Consider the following 12349-nt stretch of genomic DNA (forward strand, 5'->3'; position numbering starts at 1 on the left):
GCAACTACAAGATGAGAGTAAATGGGAAACTGCTTGGTTACCACAACAAGACCACACAGTCTCTTCCCATCACAATCTTGGCCTCACGCCCTCATCGCCACATGCGCACCCTCACACAATCCCCACCGCTCCAAGGCACTTATACAAGCCCAATCCCACCACTCGCTGTCCCTTCTCTGGTCTGGTTCGCGATAAATGGCCTCTACGAACACCCAGACCAACTACACAACCTCCTTCACTTTCGCCTCAACTTTCGCAGGGAACAAATCGACATAGACCTCAACAATTTGGACCCCCGTTTATGGGCAACCCTTGTCCAATTGTATGACAATCTTCCCCACAAGCTGTCAACGTACGAGCTACCTCTGAATGATATACATTTGCCTCTGCTGCAAGAAATTCCCTCAACCCCCCTCTTTTCTCTGCTCACCGTGCTCAATTTGGCATCCTGCAAGTCCTTAGATGACCGGACAATTAGCGAACTCAAATCTCTCCATTCCTTGGTCGCGCTTGACGCGTCCGATACCGTTTTGACTCCAACCGGGATTCAGAGTCTGGCCAATACCCTCCTCCTTCGCGAAATTGGAGACGAAGATGCCCAGCGTCAACACCGCGGGCCATGGCCCCTCCGTATCCTCAATCTGCGAAACTGCAAAAAAATTACCTCGGACGTGGGTCTGATCCTTGCTAAATTTCCGCTCCTCTCGATCGTCGGCAAGTCTTTAGTCCATTGGACAATTGGGATGCAGCTCACGCTGCCATTTAGATCTGCGAGGTACAGCTTGCACCCGAAAGATCGAACTGCCTCCTGGTTTTTCTTCTGCCGCCCCTGAGGTGTTCTTTCACCCAACTCCATTGCTTCAAAGCCTTGAGACCCTGCGTCGAATAAACTCCAGACTCCATTCATCGCCCAATGCATACACCCTTCACATAACCGAACTTCGTCATAGGGCACTGCCAACCGCTCGGTCCCCCTCAAAAGGTGTGGAGAACGCCGTGGTGACATTCTCGTCTGGATCGAACAGGGTCACGGTAGACAATACCACGGCTATTGATCGACGCGCCCAGGCCAGAGAGGATGCGGAACGTCACGAACGAAACAAAGAGGCGTGGTATGAGAGGCACGAAATGACACCACGTCCTGCGGGGCCTTCCAAGCCTGCCTTCCCCTTCCCGCCGCCAAAGCCCTTATCGAAGCAGCCCCCGTCGTTTCACAATTCATTCGCAAAGAGCAAGCGACCACGTCTTGCCCAATCCAAGCCCCTACCAATTGTCTCCGTACACAGTACCAGCGTTCAGTCTACTTCAAACAGCGTTCACCGCGACCTGCAGACACGCAAGGCCGGCCTGATAGAAAGTGCCTCAGCCATTGAGGCGGGCGCACAGTCCCGGGCTGGGGACACAGTTAACTCGTTCAACAATGTGGACCCGTATGAGCCTAATCGAGACCAGCAGTTGTTTCTTCCTTCTGTTGGACCAGGGTCGCACTTCATGCTCTATCGCAAACCACCGCCTTGGAACGCGCTCGATGCGGCTATCATCCAGATGAGGCAACGCGAAACAAAGCGGAAGGAAACCATGAGAATCGCACAGACGATGCGGACAGCGGATTTTGCTTCCGTCGATCGCACCGGGGAGCGAGCGAATATGGTCAAACAGCAAATCGTGAGTATGGTACCTAGGCGCGCCCAGAAATGGCAGAGTGATTTTGGGCCAATCTCTGCCTCGGGCTCCTCGTCCAAACCCTCCACAAGCAACAAGAATCCATTTGCGAAACGGTCGCCTCCCCCTACGGAGACGCCAAAGAAACCTCTCGTCCCCATCTCTACCGTCCCCACCCCCGTGTTCACGCAGGAACTCTTGGACGTTAACGCGAAAGAGAATCCTGAAGGTTCCCTGAAACGGTCATCCTCCAGCGGCTCCACCAAGCGCCAAGCCCGACCGCGCAAGGCCAATGAGCCGCCGCAACCCCAGTCTGGATTTGACTGGAAGAAATGGGCCAAGTCTTGACGATACACTCGCCCTCGTTTTCTACCAGACTCGCCTCATAGTACCTACCCTTGTACTGTAGAATCCCATAAAAATCAAATACATCACGTGGGATGAAATCGTTTCGTCATTGGGCAACTGGCCGAGGGGACAGCGCGCCTTGGTCGGCCTCCACTTTCACGTCCCACGTCCTCCTCCCTTCTCCTCGTTCATCTTCAATGCCCATTCCTCACCACTTACCTTCTCTCTTTTCTCGGTACAATTCAGCTCGAGCTCGTCAAATTCTCCGTAAAAGCGCCAATTCTCATGTCCGATGCTACGCGGTAGCAGCCGCCAGACCTTACACATTCCACATTGGCGCCAGCTGGGCAGGCAAAACCGAGGACCCGGTTATCGCAGCGACCAAAGTCCCCTTCCCATCCGATACACTCATAGGATCATGGCGAAACAAGATGCTTTCACGACCAAAACACGTCCGTAGTAAAGACGCTGGAGAGGACTTCTTTTTTGTGCAAGAGGTACGTTCCGTGCTGTCTTTTGTCCATTATTTCATGCGAAGAACCAAGTAAAGCTTAGCATCTCTCTCGACGCCCCGACGCGTTCCCTTTCATAGATGCGAAATGGCTCAGTATGTCTCCCCTTTGCGGAATTCATCAAATCAAACAACTAGCGGGGTCCTTACCAAGTATTCCTTTCCTTTTTCTTCGATTTGCTGGCTTTTCAGGGTGTTTCGCTGGGAGTAGCGGACGGAGTTGGCGGTTGGGTTGATAGCGGGGTAGACCCATCGTTATTCTCCCAAGCACTGATGTACCATGCGCATCGGTATTCGCGGAATGCATGGCCTGGAGAACCTGAAATCGACCCCACGATGGATTACGAAGAGCGAGAACAGGTTGAGGGATGGGAAATGACACCGTACGAGTGTTTAGACCTAGCGTATGGTGGTGTGTTGCGCGAAAAGTTTGTCCAAGCAGGTAAGATCCCTTTTCCTCTGGTGCGGGGACATTCTCACCTGTTGCGCTATTCAGGTTCAAGTACAGCATGTATCATCAGCCTGAACGCATCTTCAGGTCTTCTCCGTTCTGCAAAGTACGCCAGCCGACTCTCAGCCTCCTGAGCTCGTGAGCCCTGATTCGAAATAGTCTAGGGGATAGTGGATACTCAGTAATACGAGGAACGTCACTGATCCACCACCAACGAGCACAAACTCACTTTTTCAACTGCCCAAAGTATGGCTATCAACACCACCTTTCATTTTACATTCCTCATCAATGTTTGCGACCTTTTTCTACTTCAGACAACTGACGAAATTGCCGCCAAATGCCGGTCGAAAGTTTGCGAGGGCTTGCGTCGATTCCCCGAGCGAAGCTGATACGCACCACGTTAAATTGCGTGACGGTGACATCGTAGTGGCTTATGTGGGTGGTCCTACCCTTGTTTTGGGGACTGGGCGCTAATCCGAAACCTGTAGACTGATGGCTTCTCGGATAATGTTTTCCCTGTGGAAATGGTCCGAATTTGTCGACTTCTGGCTAGGACCAACGCTTCTGAAGACGAACAAGCGCAAGTCATGGCAGACCGTATGGTCGAATACGCACAGAAGTGCATGCACAACAAAAATAGGGTCAGCCCCTTTGAAAGTAAGTTTTGTATACCTTGCAATTGATTGTGTCGCCTTGTTTTTGGCGTGGTGCATGCATCATGCCAATGTCCTCTCAACGTCCATTTCATGGTGTCTGTGGTGTTGAAGTCTTCTGATTCTGATAATCTGTCATTTCGTGAAACGTTCACAGGGGACGCCGCCAGGCATGGAATGTTTTACCGAGGTGGTGTAAGTCTAGTTCCATCCGTCGTCTTCCTTCTCGCTTTCTCACTGACGTCCCGCTCTCCTCGCATTAACAGAAAGAAGACGAGTACGTTATCTCATTAATGACTTGCAAACCCTGTCTAAGCTTTGTACAATTCTAGCGTGACTGTCATTGTCGCACTCGTTCGGGAAACGGATTAGCGGTGCTGCTGACGGCCCAGGTCCTCATGGCGTTTCCGCCAGGCTTCGCTTTCGTCTTAATGACCCTTCATCTAGACTATCTTTATTGTAGGCTTGCGTGCTATTGGCACTGCTGGATTAATACGCTGTTCGACAACCCAACACGATCCCCAACCAATGTCATTTTCGTTACTCTGCTATCGTCGCACTTATCATCGTTACTGTACACAGATAGACATTCTTCCTACTATTATACAATTAGATTGCTGTTTAGCTGCTCATATCACACATTCTCCGTCGGTCCGAAGACCCAGAACTAGAGTTTGCGGTCGATGAAACTTTCAATGATTCCAGCAGGGGTCAGGGGGTATTCCTTGAGTTGGACCTCTCCGTTTTCAGCGACGTATGTATTGGGTTGGACGAAGAGCTTTCGGGGCTATGAACAGGTATATCAATCAGCTCTGGAGTCACATGAAGGCAAAGAGATGAAGACTTCGTACCAGCTTCTTCTTCAAAACAAGATCTCTGATCTCTCCAGCCCAGGTATCACTAGGCTTCGTGAGCTGTGTATAGTATTCTCGAGCACCCGCACCATCCGCCGTGCTCTTTCGGACCTGCAGCTCCACGAGAAGCTTCCCGGCCGCTTCTTTGCCATGCGTCAAGACCTTAGCTCGGTCAACCTGTGATCCAGAGTGGGCGTCAACGCTGTTGAACGGGGAACGGATGACGACGGACACATACCCGAACATAAGCATTCTCTAATTTTCCGTCGGCATCGCGAATTTCTTCAAGGCGGGCGATGCCTGAGGCGATCAAGTGCTGTGTGATACCAAGCCTGGTAAGTAGTGTTATGGCAAGCATGATGTTAGCTATGTGTTGGTGTTCGCAGAGGTACGTGGCAATTCTTACCTTGCTTGCATGTGGGCCTGACCATGCTTCTTAGTTGTGGGATCGTAGAACTCGAGGGCCCTTAGACCGGCGCGGGCCATGAGCAGGAAGGTGATGTACTGGATGTTTTCGACATCTTCCTTTTCGATGTACTGAAAGGAAAATCAAGTGTGTGAGAAGGGAAGCTCAACGAACATAGCCAACGAAGCGAAGTTTCAGTTACCTTAAAAATCGCGAGGATGTCGGGATTGCTGACCACTAAGAAAAGTGTGAGTACAGCCGGGCTCAGTAGTTGGAGGAGCACGGGGGACTTACAGTAGAGAGCCACAGCCTCAGCACGGCATTCCTCCATCGAGGAAGAGACTTCGCCGAGAACCGAGCCTGGGGTTTGACCAGGTTTGTACCATGAAGTGCTAGGGAGATTTCATGAGCCAACCGTTTAGCATGCGCGTAGTTACGGCTCTTACATTGGCTTCCCGGTCAGGGGATTGATAACCTGGAAATGGGTCAGTAGATGGAGCAAGGCGCAGCCCCTTTTTACGCACTTTCTCTGGGTCAAAGTTCTTCGTCCCATCGGCATACTCCTCGAAGAGTTTACCTGAACCGTGACCAAGGAGTTCATGATTGGCAACCTGGAGCTCGAAGGCACGACTATCCCATGCGTTGTACAGTTCGACATCGTCAGGGTGAATAAACGTAAGCTCCTCGTCTGTCGAGGTAAATCAGCGAAAAGTCCTCCGTCCCGAGTGCCAGGCAGACTACGAACTGGGGGCTTTGGCAGCGAGGATGTTCTGAAAAACAGCATGAGACAGTGAACGTGTCTCCGAGACAATACGTACCGCAAGTGAAACGTTCTTGAAGCCGGTTGACTCCCGGATATCATAATAGTTCTGGGGAGGTTGTTAAGCGGCGAGAGCAACGCTGGAAGAAAGGTAGACATACAGGGATCTATTGTCACGGGTTCAGGGATTAATTGTCAGTGCTCCCGCTGCATTTGTTCCGAACCTACGTTAATCCCAGCAGGGATGCCTACGCAATAATCAGTTAGAACGGGATCTGGATAATTGTGCAAACAGTGAGCCTGAGGCTTACCCCCCGTTGCGAAAGTTAGGATCTCCAAGGCCGTAAAGTCGGGTTTCCTGAATACATCAACCTCAAAGTCTTTACCCCAAGGAAGGTCTTGGATGAGAGTAGGTGCCTTCTCTACCAAGACTTCATACTTGGAGCTCAACTCCTTGTTGACGATGGCAGTAAAGCCTGGTCGACAGCATCAGCGGATATACAGCATCACTAAATCTATGCATCTACCTTCCCATTCGGCACGGCCTCCATATGGGTCGACGTAAGTTTCGATGAACTAACAAATATCCGAGTGCAGTCAGACCGGCAATTGCGGAAGATAAACGTGTTATCGACAACTCACTCCGATGTATGACTCTACGACAGGGCCCACATCCCTCACCCACCATCTGGAACCTTCCTTGTGATCAGGGATGGAACCTGACTGGAAACTGTGGGTGCGTGGTGAGACTAGCGCTTTTTCGTCACGGTGGCGATTGCATACGATTTGATGTAGAATTCCAGCATTCTTGTCTGATTTTCATTCGCTGTATACTTCTTGGCCTGTGGACGAGTGTAAACAATGCTTCCTCGTGGCGGGGACGGGAAAGCGACATGCCTCTTCTAGAGCGGCCACAGCTTTGGCCAAATCTTCAGAGTGGTCCCCATACTGGACCTTCAACTTGATCTTGGAACCGTTGGCCTCGATCTCGCGGATATCATCGGGTTTGGTATCGACTGATGCCACGAGCAAGGTGAAGTTGTTGGGCCCGTTCTTTACGACACTGATGCATGCTAAGTTAGTGGAACGGAGTCCTGGACAACGGAATCGTCGCACCGTGTATTGAGGACATCAACGTCGATTTGCTCAGCCGCAGATTGCACGGCAGCGACCTCCTCATCGGTGATTACTTCACCGAGGTAATAATTCGAAATGTGTCCTTCCACTCGCTTGCCAATAAAAAGACTGGTCTCGGGTTCGGTAGAGTATATATGTTCTTTCAGCTGTTGAGTACATTCAGTCAAGGAGCACTGTATCGCCGCCGTCAACGTCAATGTGATCTTACCTTATTCCACAGGGGGGAGGCGACATCACTGTTGGGCGACTTGTTGACCACAACCTCGAACTTGTCGGCAGGAATACGGGGGATAATCTTCGTATTTCCGAATGTCCTGAAATTCACAAGATTATTGAGAACCTGTGCATGAAAGAAAGTAGGTTTGGGTCAATCATTTGGGCGCTGGATTATTATGACACTTGGTACACATACCTGGGTGGTATAGGCGAGCAGGTCGTCCCAGTCGGTATCGGACAGCCCTGAAGCACTTTTCAACGAGCTGAGATCAGCCAGACCATTGTTCTTATTGCTAAAAGTTGCAATAATGAGGTTGTAAAGGTCCTTGGCCTGTGGCGTCCATTGCTCTGGACATCCGCGAAACGGTCGTTAGCCACACGGAACCACCACGAGTTGTTCAGACTGGATCTTACCCTGAATGATTCGAGCACCCGCCCATGAGGCCTGCCCGACATAATGGGCGTACTTCTTTTCCTTCGGGCTAAGATAAATCGATAAACTTGAGTACGTTTCAAGGGTTTGTTATGCCCGGATCCCAGTCACCTCAGTTGGCCGAACGCCTTTGCGACATCGAGGCTACAGATGGGCGCTCCGCGATCTGCGAAAAAGCGTTCAGCATTCAGGCTTGCAGTGGTGGCCATGGCAAGATTTCCTTCAATGAGATGGTACAGATCAGAAAGAGATAACAGTGACACAGTGGTCTAGGGACCGGTTTATAAATAGCGACGCGCATGGTGCATTGGACGGGATCAGTTGGTGCCTCACTTTCATCATATTCATTGCAAATGAGCTGGATTAGTGCGTAAACGCCGCAATAGACACTATGCATGTAAGTAAGTACAGATGGGCAGATCTAAGATTACTTTTTGCCTTCGGATGCGGCCTTGGCCCTTTGGTAATTGGACACGAAAAGGTCCCAATCGGACTCCGTAGTCGATTCATTCGCCGTCAACTGCGCCTCGCTCTCAAGGGCCTTCCCCGACCACCTGAGCGCCATTTCGTAACATTCAAGTGCCTTTTTTGACGCCGGTCCCTCCTTTCGCTCATAGAGCACGCCAAGGAGGCTCCAAGCCTCGGCAGATGTCCGCTTCGCGTCTCGATATAGTCTCGAGGCAGCCACCTTCATGTTGGGAGAATTGGAATAGGTCGGAAGGAGTTGGGCGTCTTGACCGGGCACCAGGGATGCGCCAGATGGGTCGTCGACTTTAAGCGGCAGGCCGGCCAATGCGCGAGCAACCCGCCCCGAGGATTCTGCCGCTGCGGTGAGATATTGGATCGAGGACGGGAGTGCCCGCTTCGGCTTCTGTGCGTATAGGACTTCCGCGAGGTGGATGGATATAAGGGAAGATCGGTGGAGAATAAAGAATGAGTGCAAAGCTTGAGCAGGTGACGCTTGTTCGAGGCGTTCTGGCACGGGGGCTGATCGCAGGAAGTTCAACGCTGCTTCTTCGAATGTCTGTGCTTCGCGCAATTTTCCCGTCTGGGCCATATGTGCGGAAACGGAAACGAGTGTTGAAGCAAGAATCCGCTGGGCCCACGGAGAATCTGGTAAATGGGATGGTTGCAATAACGGGCCAACTTCCGGGTGAGCCTGTCCTTGGCACAATTGCATTGCCGACTTCCACCACTTGCGAGCTTGTTCGTCGTCCTTGATGCGTGAGCTGAGATCACCCAAGCGTAGAGCTATGCGAGCTGCCTGCAAACCCTGGCCTTGGTACCCCTCCCAGGCACGGAGGAAGTTCTCGAAGGAAATAGGAAGGTAGTCCCCACCCAACCGCTCGAGGTATGACGCATATCGTGCCTGAAGCTCTGGGATAGTGTGTGGATGCAGCTGTTGCGACCTTTGAGCTTCCTGAGCTATTGCCAGAGTGGTATGCAGGTAGCTTGCGGACTGGGCCAGCGGGATGTCAAAGTCGGGAGGAAGATGGCCGCTCTGACTGACCGAGGCGAACCACTCAGTGGGACCAATTCCCCAATTTCGCGCCATCCATGCGGCTCGAAGTGCGTGCCTTCCGACAAACCCTAGACCTGGATCCGTACCACCAGCGTAGGGATCTCCGTGCCAATTCTCTTCAGAGATGTCCCATTGAAACTTTTTAACGTCATCGTCTGTCTCGGGTGCCAGAGCATATTGCTCGACATAGTGGTGAATGCCTTCATAGCCTGCAGCGATAGCGAAGCCGACAGTGACTATGCCGATCGCTGAGTACCCGACGAATCGACCTGTTGCCTTGAACGCGGTTGCTGCATGGTCGGCGATGATTTGTTGGATGACACCTGCTGCGTTGCTACCACCGGCTGGCTGATTGGACTGGGATGCAAAGGGCCGTTGGAGACGAGGGGGAGGTCGTGTTGGTGGGCGTCGGAGAGCGCGCGTCGAAGGCGCAATACGGCGCAGCATCGTCACGGACAAGTCGAGGGCGAATGATTCTGCCGACCAACTCGGCCTGAATGTCAGTCAAGTTCCCAGGTTGGAACTATATCCCCATTTGGATAAACTACCACCTGAAGGCGCACCGATCCCAGCTCGATCGTGGCGTTGGAAAATCATTTCTTGACCAGGAACTTCGACCTGGGTGTCTACCACATGAGAACCAAAACCACCAGGCCATCCTCTTCGACCCTATACATTCCAGATTCAAATCACCGCCCTTTCCTACATCCTTTGTGGGCTTTGGGGTCAAACTTCCGAACTTAAAGCTGTTCTGATGATGTGTATCATCTCATGTCGTAGGGGTTCGGGAGATTTTGGCCATCACGCAATAACATATTCGGCAGCCAAGTCTCGCACCAATTGTGGGGGTCCCGAGCGCCCAAAAAAAGGGCAACGCCGTGATGACAGATGACTGATTCTATAAAGGCTTCATGGCATTGGATGTCATTCCGAGCCCCCTTGCGCCCTTCCCGCAGGTTGCACGCCTAGGCTTCACAATGTTCGTCGCTGCCCTTTGGCCCGTTGCTCTCGGTGCCCTCGCAGTGCTAGCGACTGCTAAGCCGACGCGAACATCCCCTCTTGCGAAACGCCAAGCACCATCCGACATTCGGTTCGTTACGACAGATAATGGAAGATTCGTGGTTAATGGGGCGTAAGTCGCTGCCAACTTCTCACCGGCAGATGCTCTTCTCACGAATTGTTATAGCCCAATCAACTTTGTTGGGACCAATGCCTACTGGCTTCATACCCTGAACTCTGAGCAGGATATTGACTACACATTGGGCAACATCTCTGCTGCAGGTATTAAGATAGTCCGCACTTGGGCGTTTAATGGTCCGTTCCCCCTCCCTCCCACAGGCTTATCATAAGCTAATCCAATCTCCGCATTCATTAGAAGTCACGTCTGTCCCTGAGACCGGGACATGGTTCCAGTTAATTAAAGACGACGGGACCGTTGAGATCAACGAGGGACCCAATGGCCTCCAAAAGCTGGACGCAGTCGTGAGGCTGGCTGAAAAGCATAACATCTACTTGCTTTTGGCCCTCACGAACAATTGGAGCCCCGACCCGCTCTTCGACGACATCACGATTGGTGCAGGCCCTGTTCGCCGCTCGGATATCACCCCACCAGCGAACGGAAGTCTACCGAGAAACTTCCTCAGCAACGACTATGGTGCCCCAGTTCCCAACTCAAGTGGAAACTGTATACTGACCAAATGAATGACAGGTGGAATGGATACCTATGTACGACAGTTCGGATTGGATAATCACGACGAATTCTATACGAACCCCAAAGTTATCAACGCCTTCAAGAATTTTACTGCTACGATTGCTAAACGATACACCAATAGCCCGGCTGTCTTCGGCTGGTGAGCCCTCCTTCCTCAATCAATCCAAACAATTTGGAACTGATCTTGGTTCAGGGAGCTGGCGAACGACGCGCGCTGCAGCTCAACCGTTGGAGCTACCACTTGCAATCCAAAGGTTATTACCAAATGGCATTCGAATATCGCCCAACATATCAAGGAAGTAGACCCTAACCATCTGGTTGCTTCTGGGTAAGGCCCACCCCTGTTTGTGCGACTTGTTCACTCATCTGTGTTCTAGAACCGGCGGACAATTCTGTGTTGACTGCCCAAAGCTTTTCCCTCGCGTCGTCCCTCCGCCTCCAGCCGTGTCCCCAGTACCTGGCCTACGCCGTCGTGGGCGCACAGGTTTCCTTACCAAATCTAGGATTATTCAAGACCGTCTCGCCGCCCGCAAGCGCAACATGAAACGCAACAAGACCAAAGGAGGTGTCAAAATCCGAGGCCGATGGACTTCTAGTGGTATGTCATCCTTTGTTGCAACAATATCCGTCCCCCCAATGTGACATCCCGTCCAGTTACGAGGCGACAGGAAGATCTTCAAACTCTTGGGCCCGCCTTTGACGGCTCCTCCGGCGTGGACAGTGAAGACATTTTGAACATTCCCGAAATCAGCTTCTCCTCTTTCCAACTATTCCCCGACCAGAATGAATACGGCCAACCCGACCCGGATTTGTCTGATTTCGAGAACACCATGCAGCGTGGTGTAGAATGGATCCAATATCACGCCGAATCTGCCCTTGCGTAGGTTTTATCCGTTGTTTGAGCATCTAGCTTTGCTTATGCGATCTCTTTTCCAGTTTCGGCAAGCCTGCTACCCTAAATGGATTTGGTCTGGTCACCCAAGAGCATGTTCCTAACTATGTCCCGTTCAACAGCTCGGAAGCTCCTTATGCTTCGGACAGTGAGCGATTCATTGTCCCACATCATATCGTCACACTAACGTTTCTGACAGCCGAAACACCCACAGAGGAGCAACCGTATGGAGTCACCAACGAACAGCGTGATGAAGCCTTCTCCACCTGGTTGAATGTTGGTTTCAGGAGCGGACTTTCCAGTATGATTCACTATCAATGGGGTCAAACCGGATTGACTGTGCAGCCTGGAACCACGGTATCACAGTCTGTCCCTGGAACTGGTCTTGTCGAGAACGATGGTATCACTGGCGTCTCTCCTAACGACGGTTACTCTTCCAATGGTGTTGGGTGAGTATCTGGTCTTCGCATGCAGCCTGCTCGACAAACTGACACGGACATCTAGACGAGATTCTGTCATTGAGGTTCTTCAAGAGAGTGTTCAAGAATACGCATCGGATTCCACCCTTCGATGACGATAGCGCTGAAATTGCCTATTCTACTACGTCCCTGATCAGATGACTCCGATGACGGTTTGCGCAACCTCGATCCTGCCCTGTCAGTTGCTTCTTGGACATTTCAATAATGCTTTGAAATTTGGACACTTCACTTTGGTCGATCACGTTTGCTTTGCTTCTAATGTACAGTTAACCCCTAGCTTTCACGGATTTTATATACTATAATTCTACATCTCT

The 12349-nt window shown here is 51.5% G+C and overlaps 5 protein-coding genes across 5 annotated transcripts; 3 read left to right on the forward strand and 2 right to left on the reverse strand.

The window, feature by feature from the left end:
- Positions 1-101: 101 nt before the first annotated feature.
- On the forward strand, positions 102-2010 carry CC1G_04253 (hypothetical protein; the record flags this gene model as incomplete). Its single annotated transcript, XM_001833222.2, has 2 exons — positions 102-675; positions 767-2010. The coding sequence occupies 2 exons, from the start codon at positions 102-104 to the stop codon at positions 2008-2010; spliced, it is 1818 nt and encodes a 605-aa protein (XP_001833274.2).
- A 197-nt stretch (positions 2011-2207) lies between these two features.
- CC1G_13911 (hypothetical protein) lies at positions 2208-3957 on the forward strand (the record flags this gene model as incomplete). Its single annotated transcript, XM_002911825.1, has 8 exons — positions 2208-2507; positions 2660-2963; positions 3018-3078; positions 3132-3218; positions 3287-3407; positions 3461-3629; positions 3783-3820; positions 3892-3957. 8 exons carry the CDS (start codon positions 2208-2210, stop codon positions 3955-3957), a joined length of 1146 nt encoding a protein of 381 aa, XP_002911871.1.
- A 335-nt stretch (positions 3958-4292) lies between these two features.
- CC1G_13912 (dipeptidyl peptidase III) lies at positions 4293-7779 on the reverse strand (the record flags this gene model as incomplete). Its single annotated transcript, XM_002911826.1, has 22 exons — positions 4293-4412; positions 4477-4656; positions 4718-4811; positions 4886-5016; positions 5088-5122; positions 5180-5277; positions 5332-5360; positions 5410-5573; positions 5631-5655; positions 5704-5754; positions 5807-5812; positions 5874-5893; positions 5957-6121; positions 6173-6221; positions 6288-6375; positions 6595-6708; positions 6762-6928; positions 6991-7122; positions 7195-7346; positions 7413-7480; positions 7543-7700; positions 7765-7779. The coding sequence occupies 22 exons, from the start codon at positions 7777-7779 to the stop codon at positions 4293-4295; spliced, it is 2061 nt and encodes a 686-aa protein (XP_002911872.1).
- Positions 7780-7858: 79 nt separating this feature from the next.
- On the reverse strand, positions 7859-9400 carry CC1G_13913 (hypothetical protein; the record flags this gene model as incomplete). The annotated part of the gene is made up of 1 exon (XM_002911827.1): positions 7859-9400. One exon carries the CDS (start codon positions 9398-9400, stop codon positions 7859-7861), a length of 1542 nt encoding a protein of 513 aa, XP_002911873.1.
- Positions 9401-9930: 530 nt separating this feature from the next.
- CC1G_04257 (beta-mannase) lies at positions 9931-12130 on the forward strand (the record flags this gene model as incomplete). The annotated part of the gene is made up of 10 exons (XM_001833226.2): positions 9931-10085; positions 10140-10267; positions 10329-10607; positions 10662-10803; positions 10858-10992; positions 11168-11262; positions 11391-11544; positions 11601-11704; positions 11771-12005; positions 12061-12130. 10 exons carry the CDS (start codon positions 9931-9933, stop codon positions 12128-12130), a joined length of 1497 nt encoding a protein of 498 aa, XP_001833278.2.
- Positions 12131-12349: the final 219 nt, after the last annotated feature.

This window comes from Coprinopsis cinerea (genome assembly GCF_000182895.1).
Source record: "Coprinopsis cinerea okayama7#130 chromosome 2 map unlocalized cont3.2, whole genome shotgun sequence".
In the NCBI taxonomy this organism is placed as follows: domain Eukaryota; kingdom Fungi; phylum Basidiomycota; class Agaricomycetes; order Agaricales; family Psathyrellaceae; genus Coprinopsis; species Coprinopsis cinerea.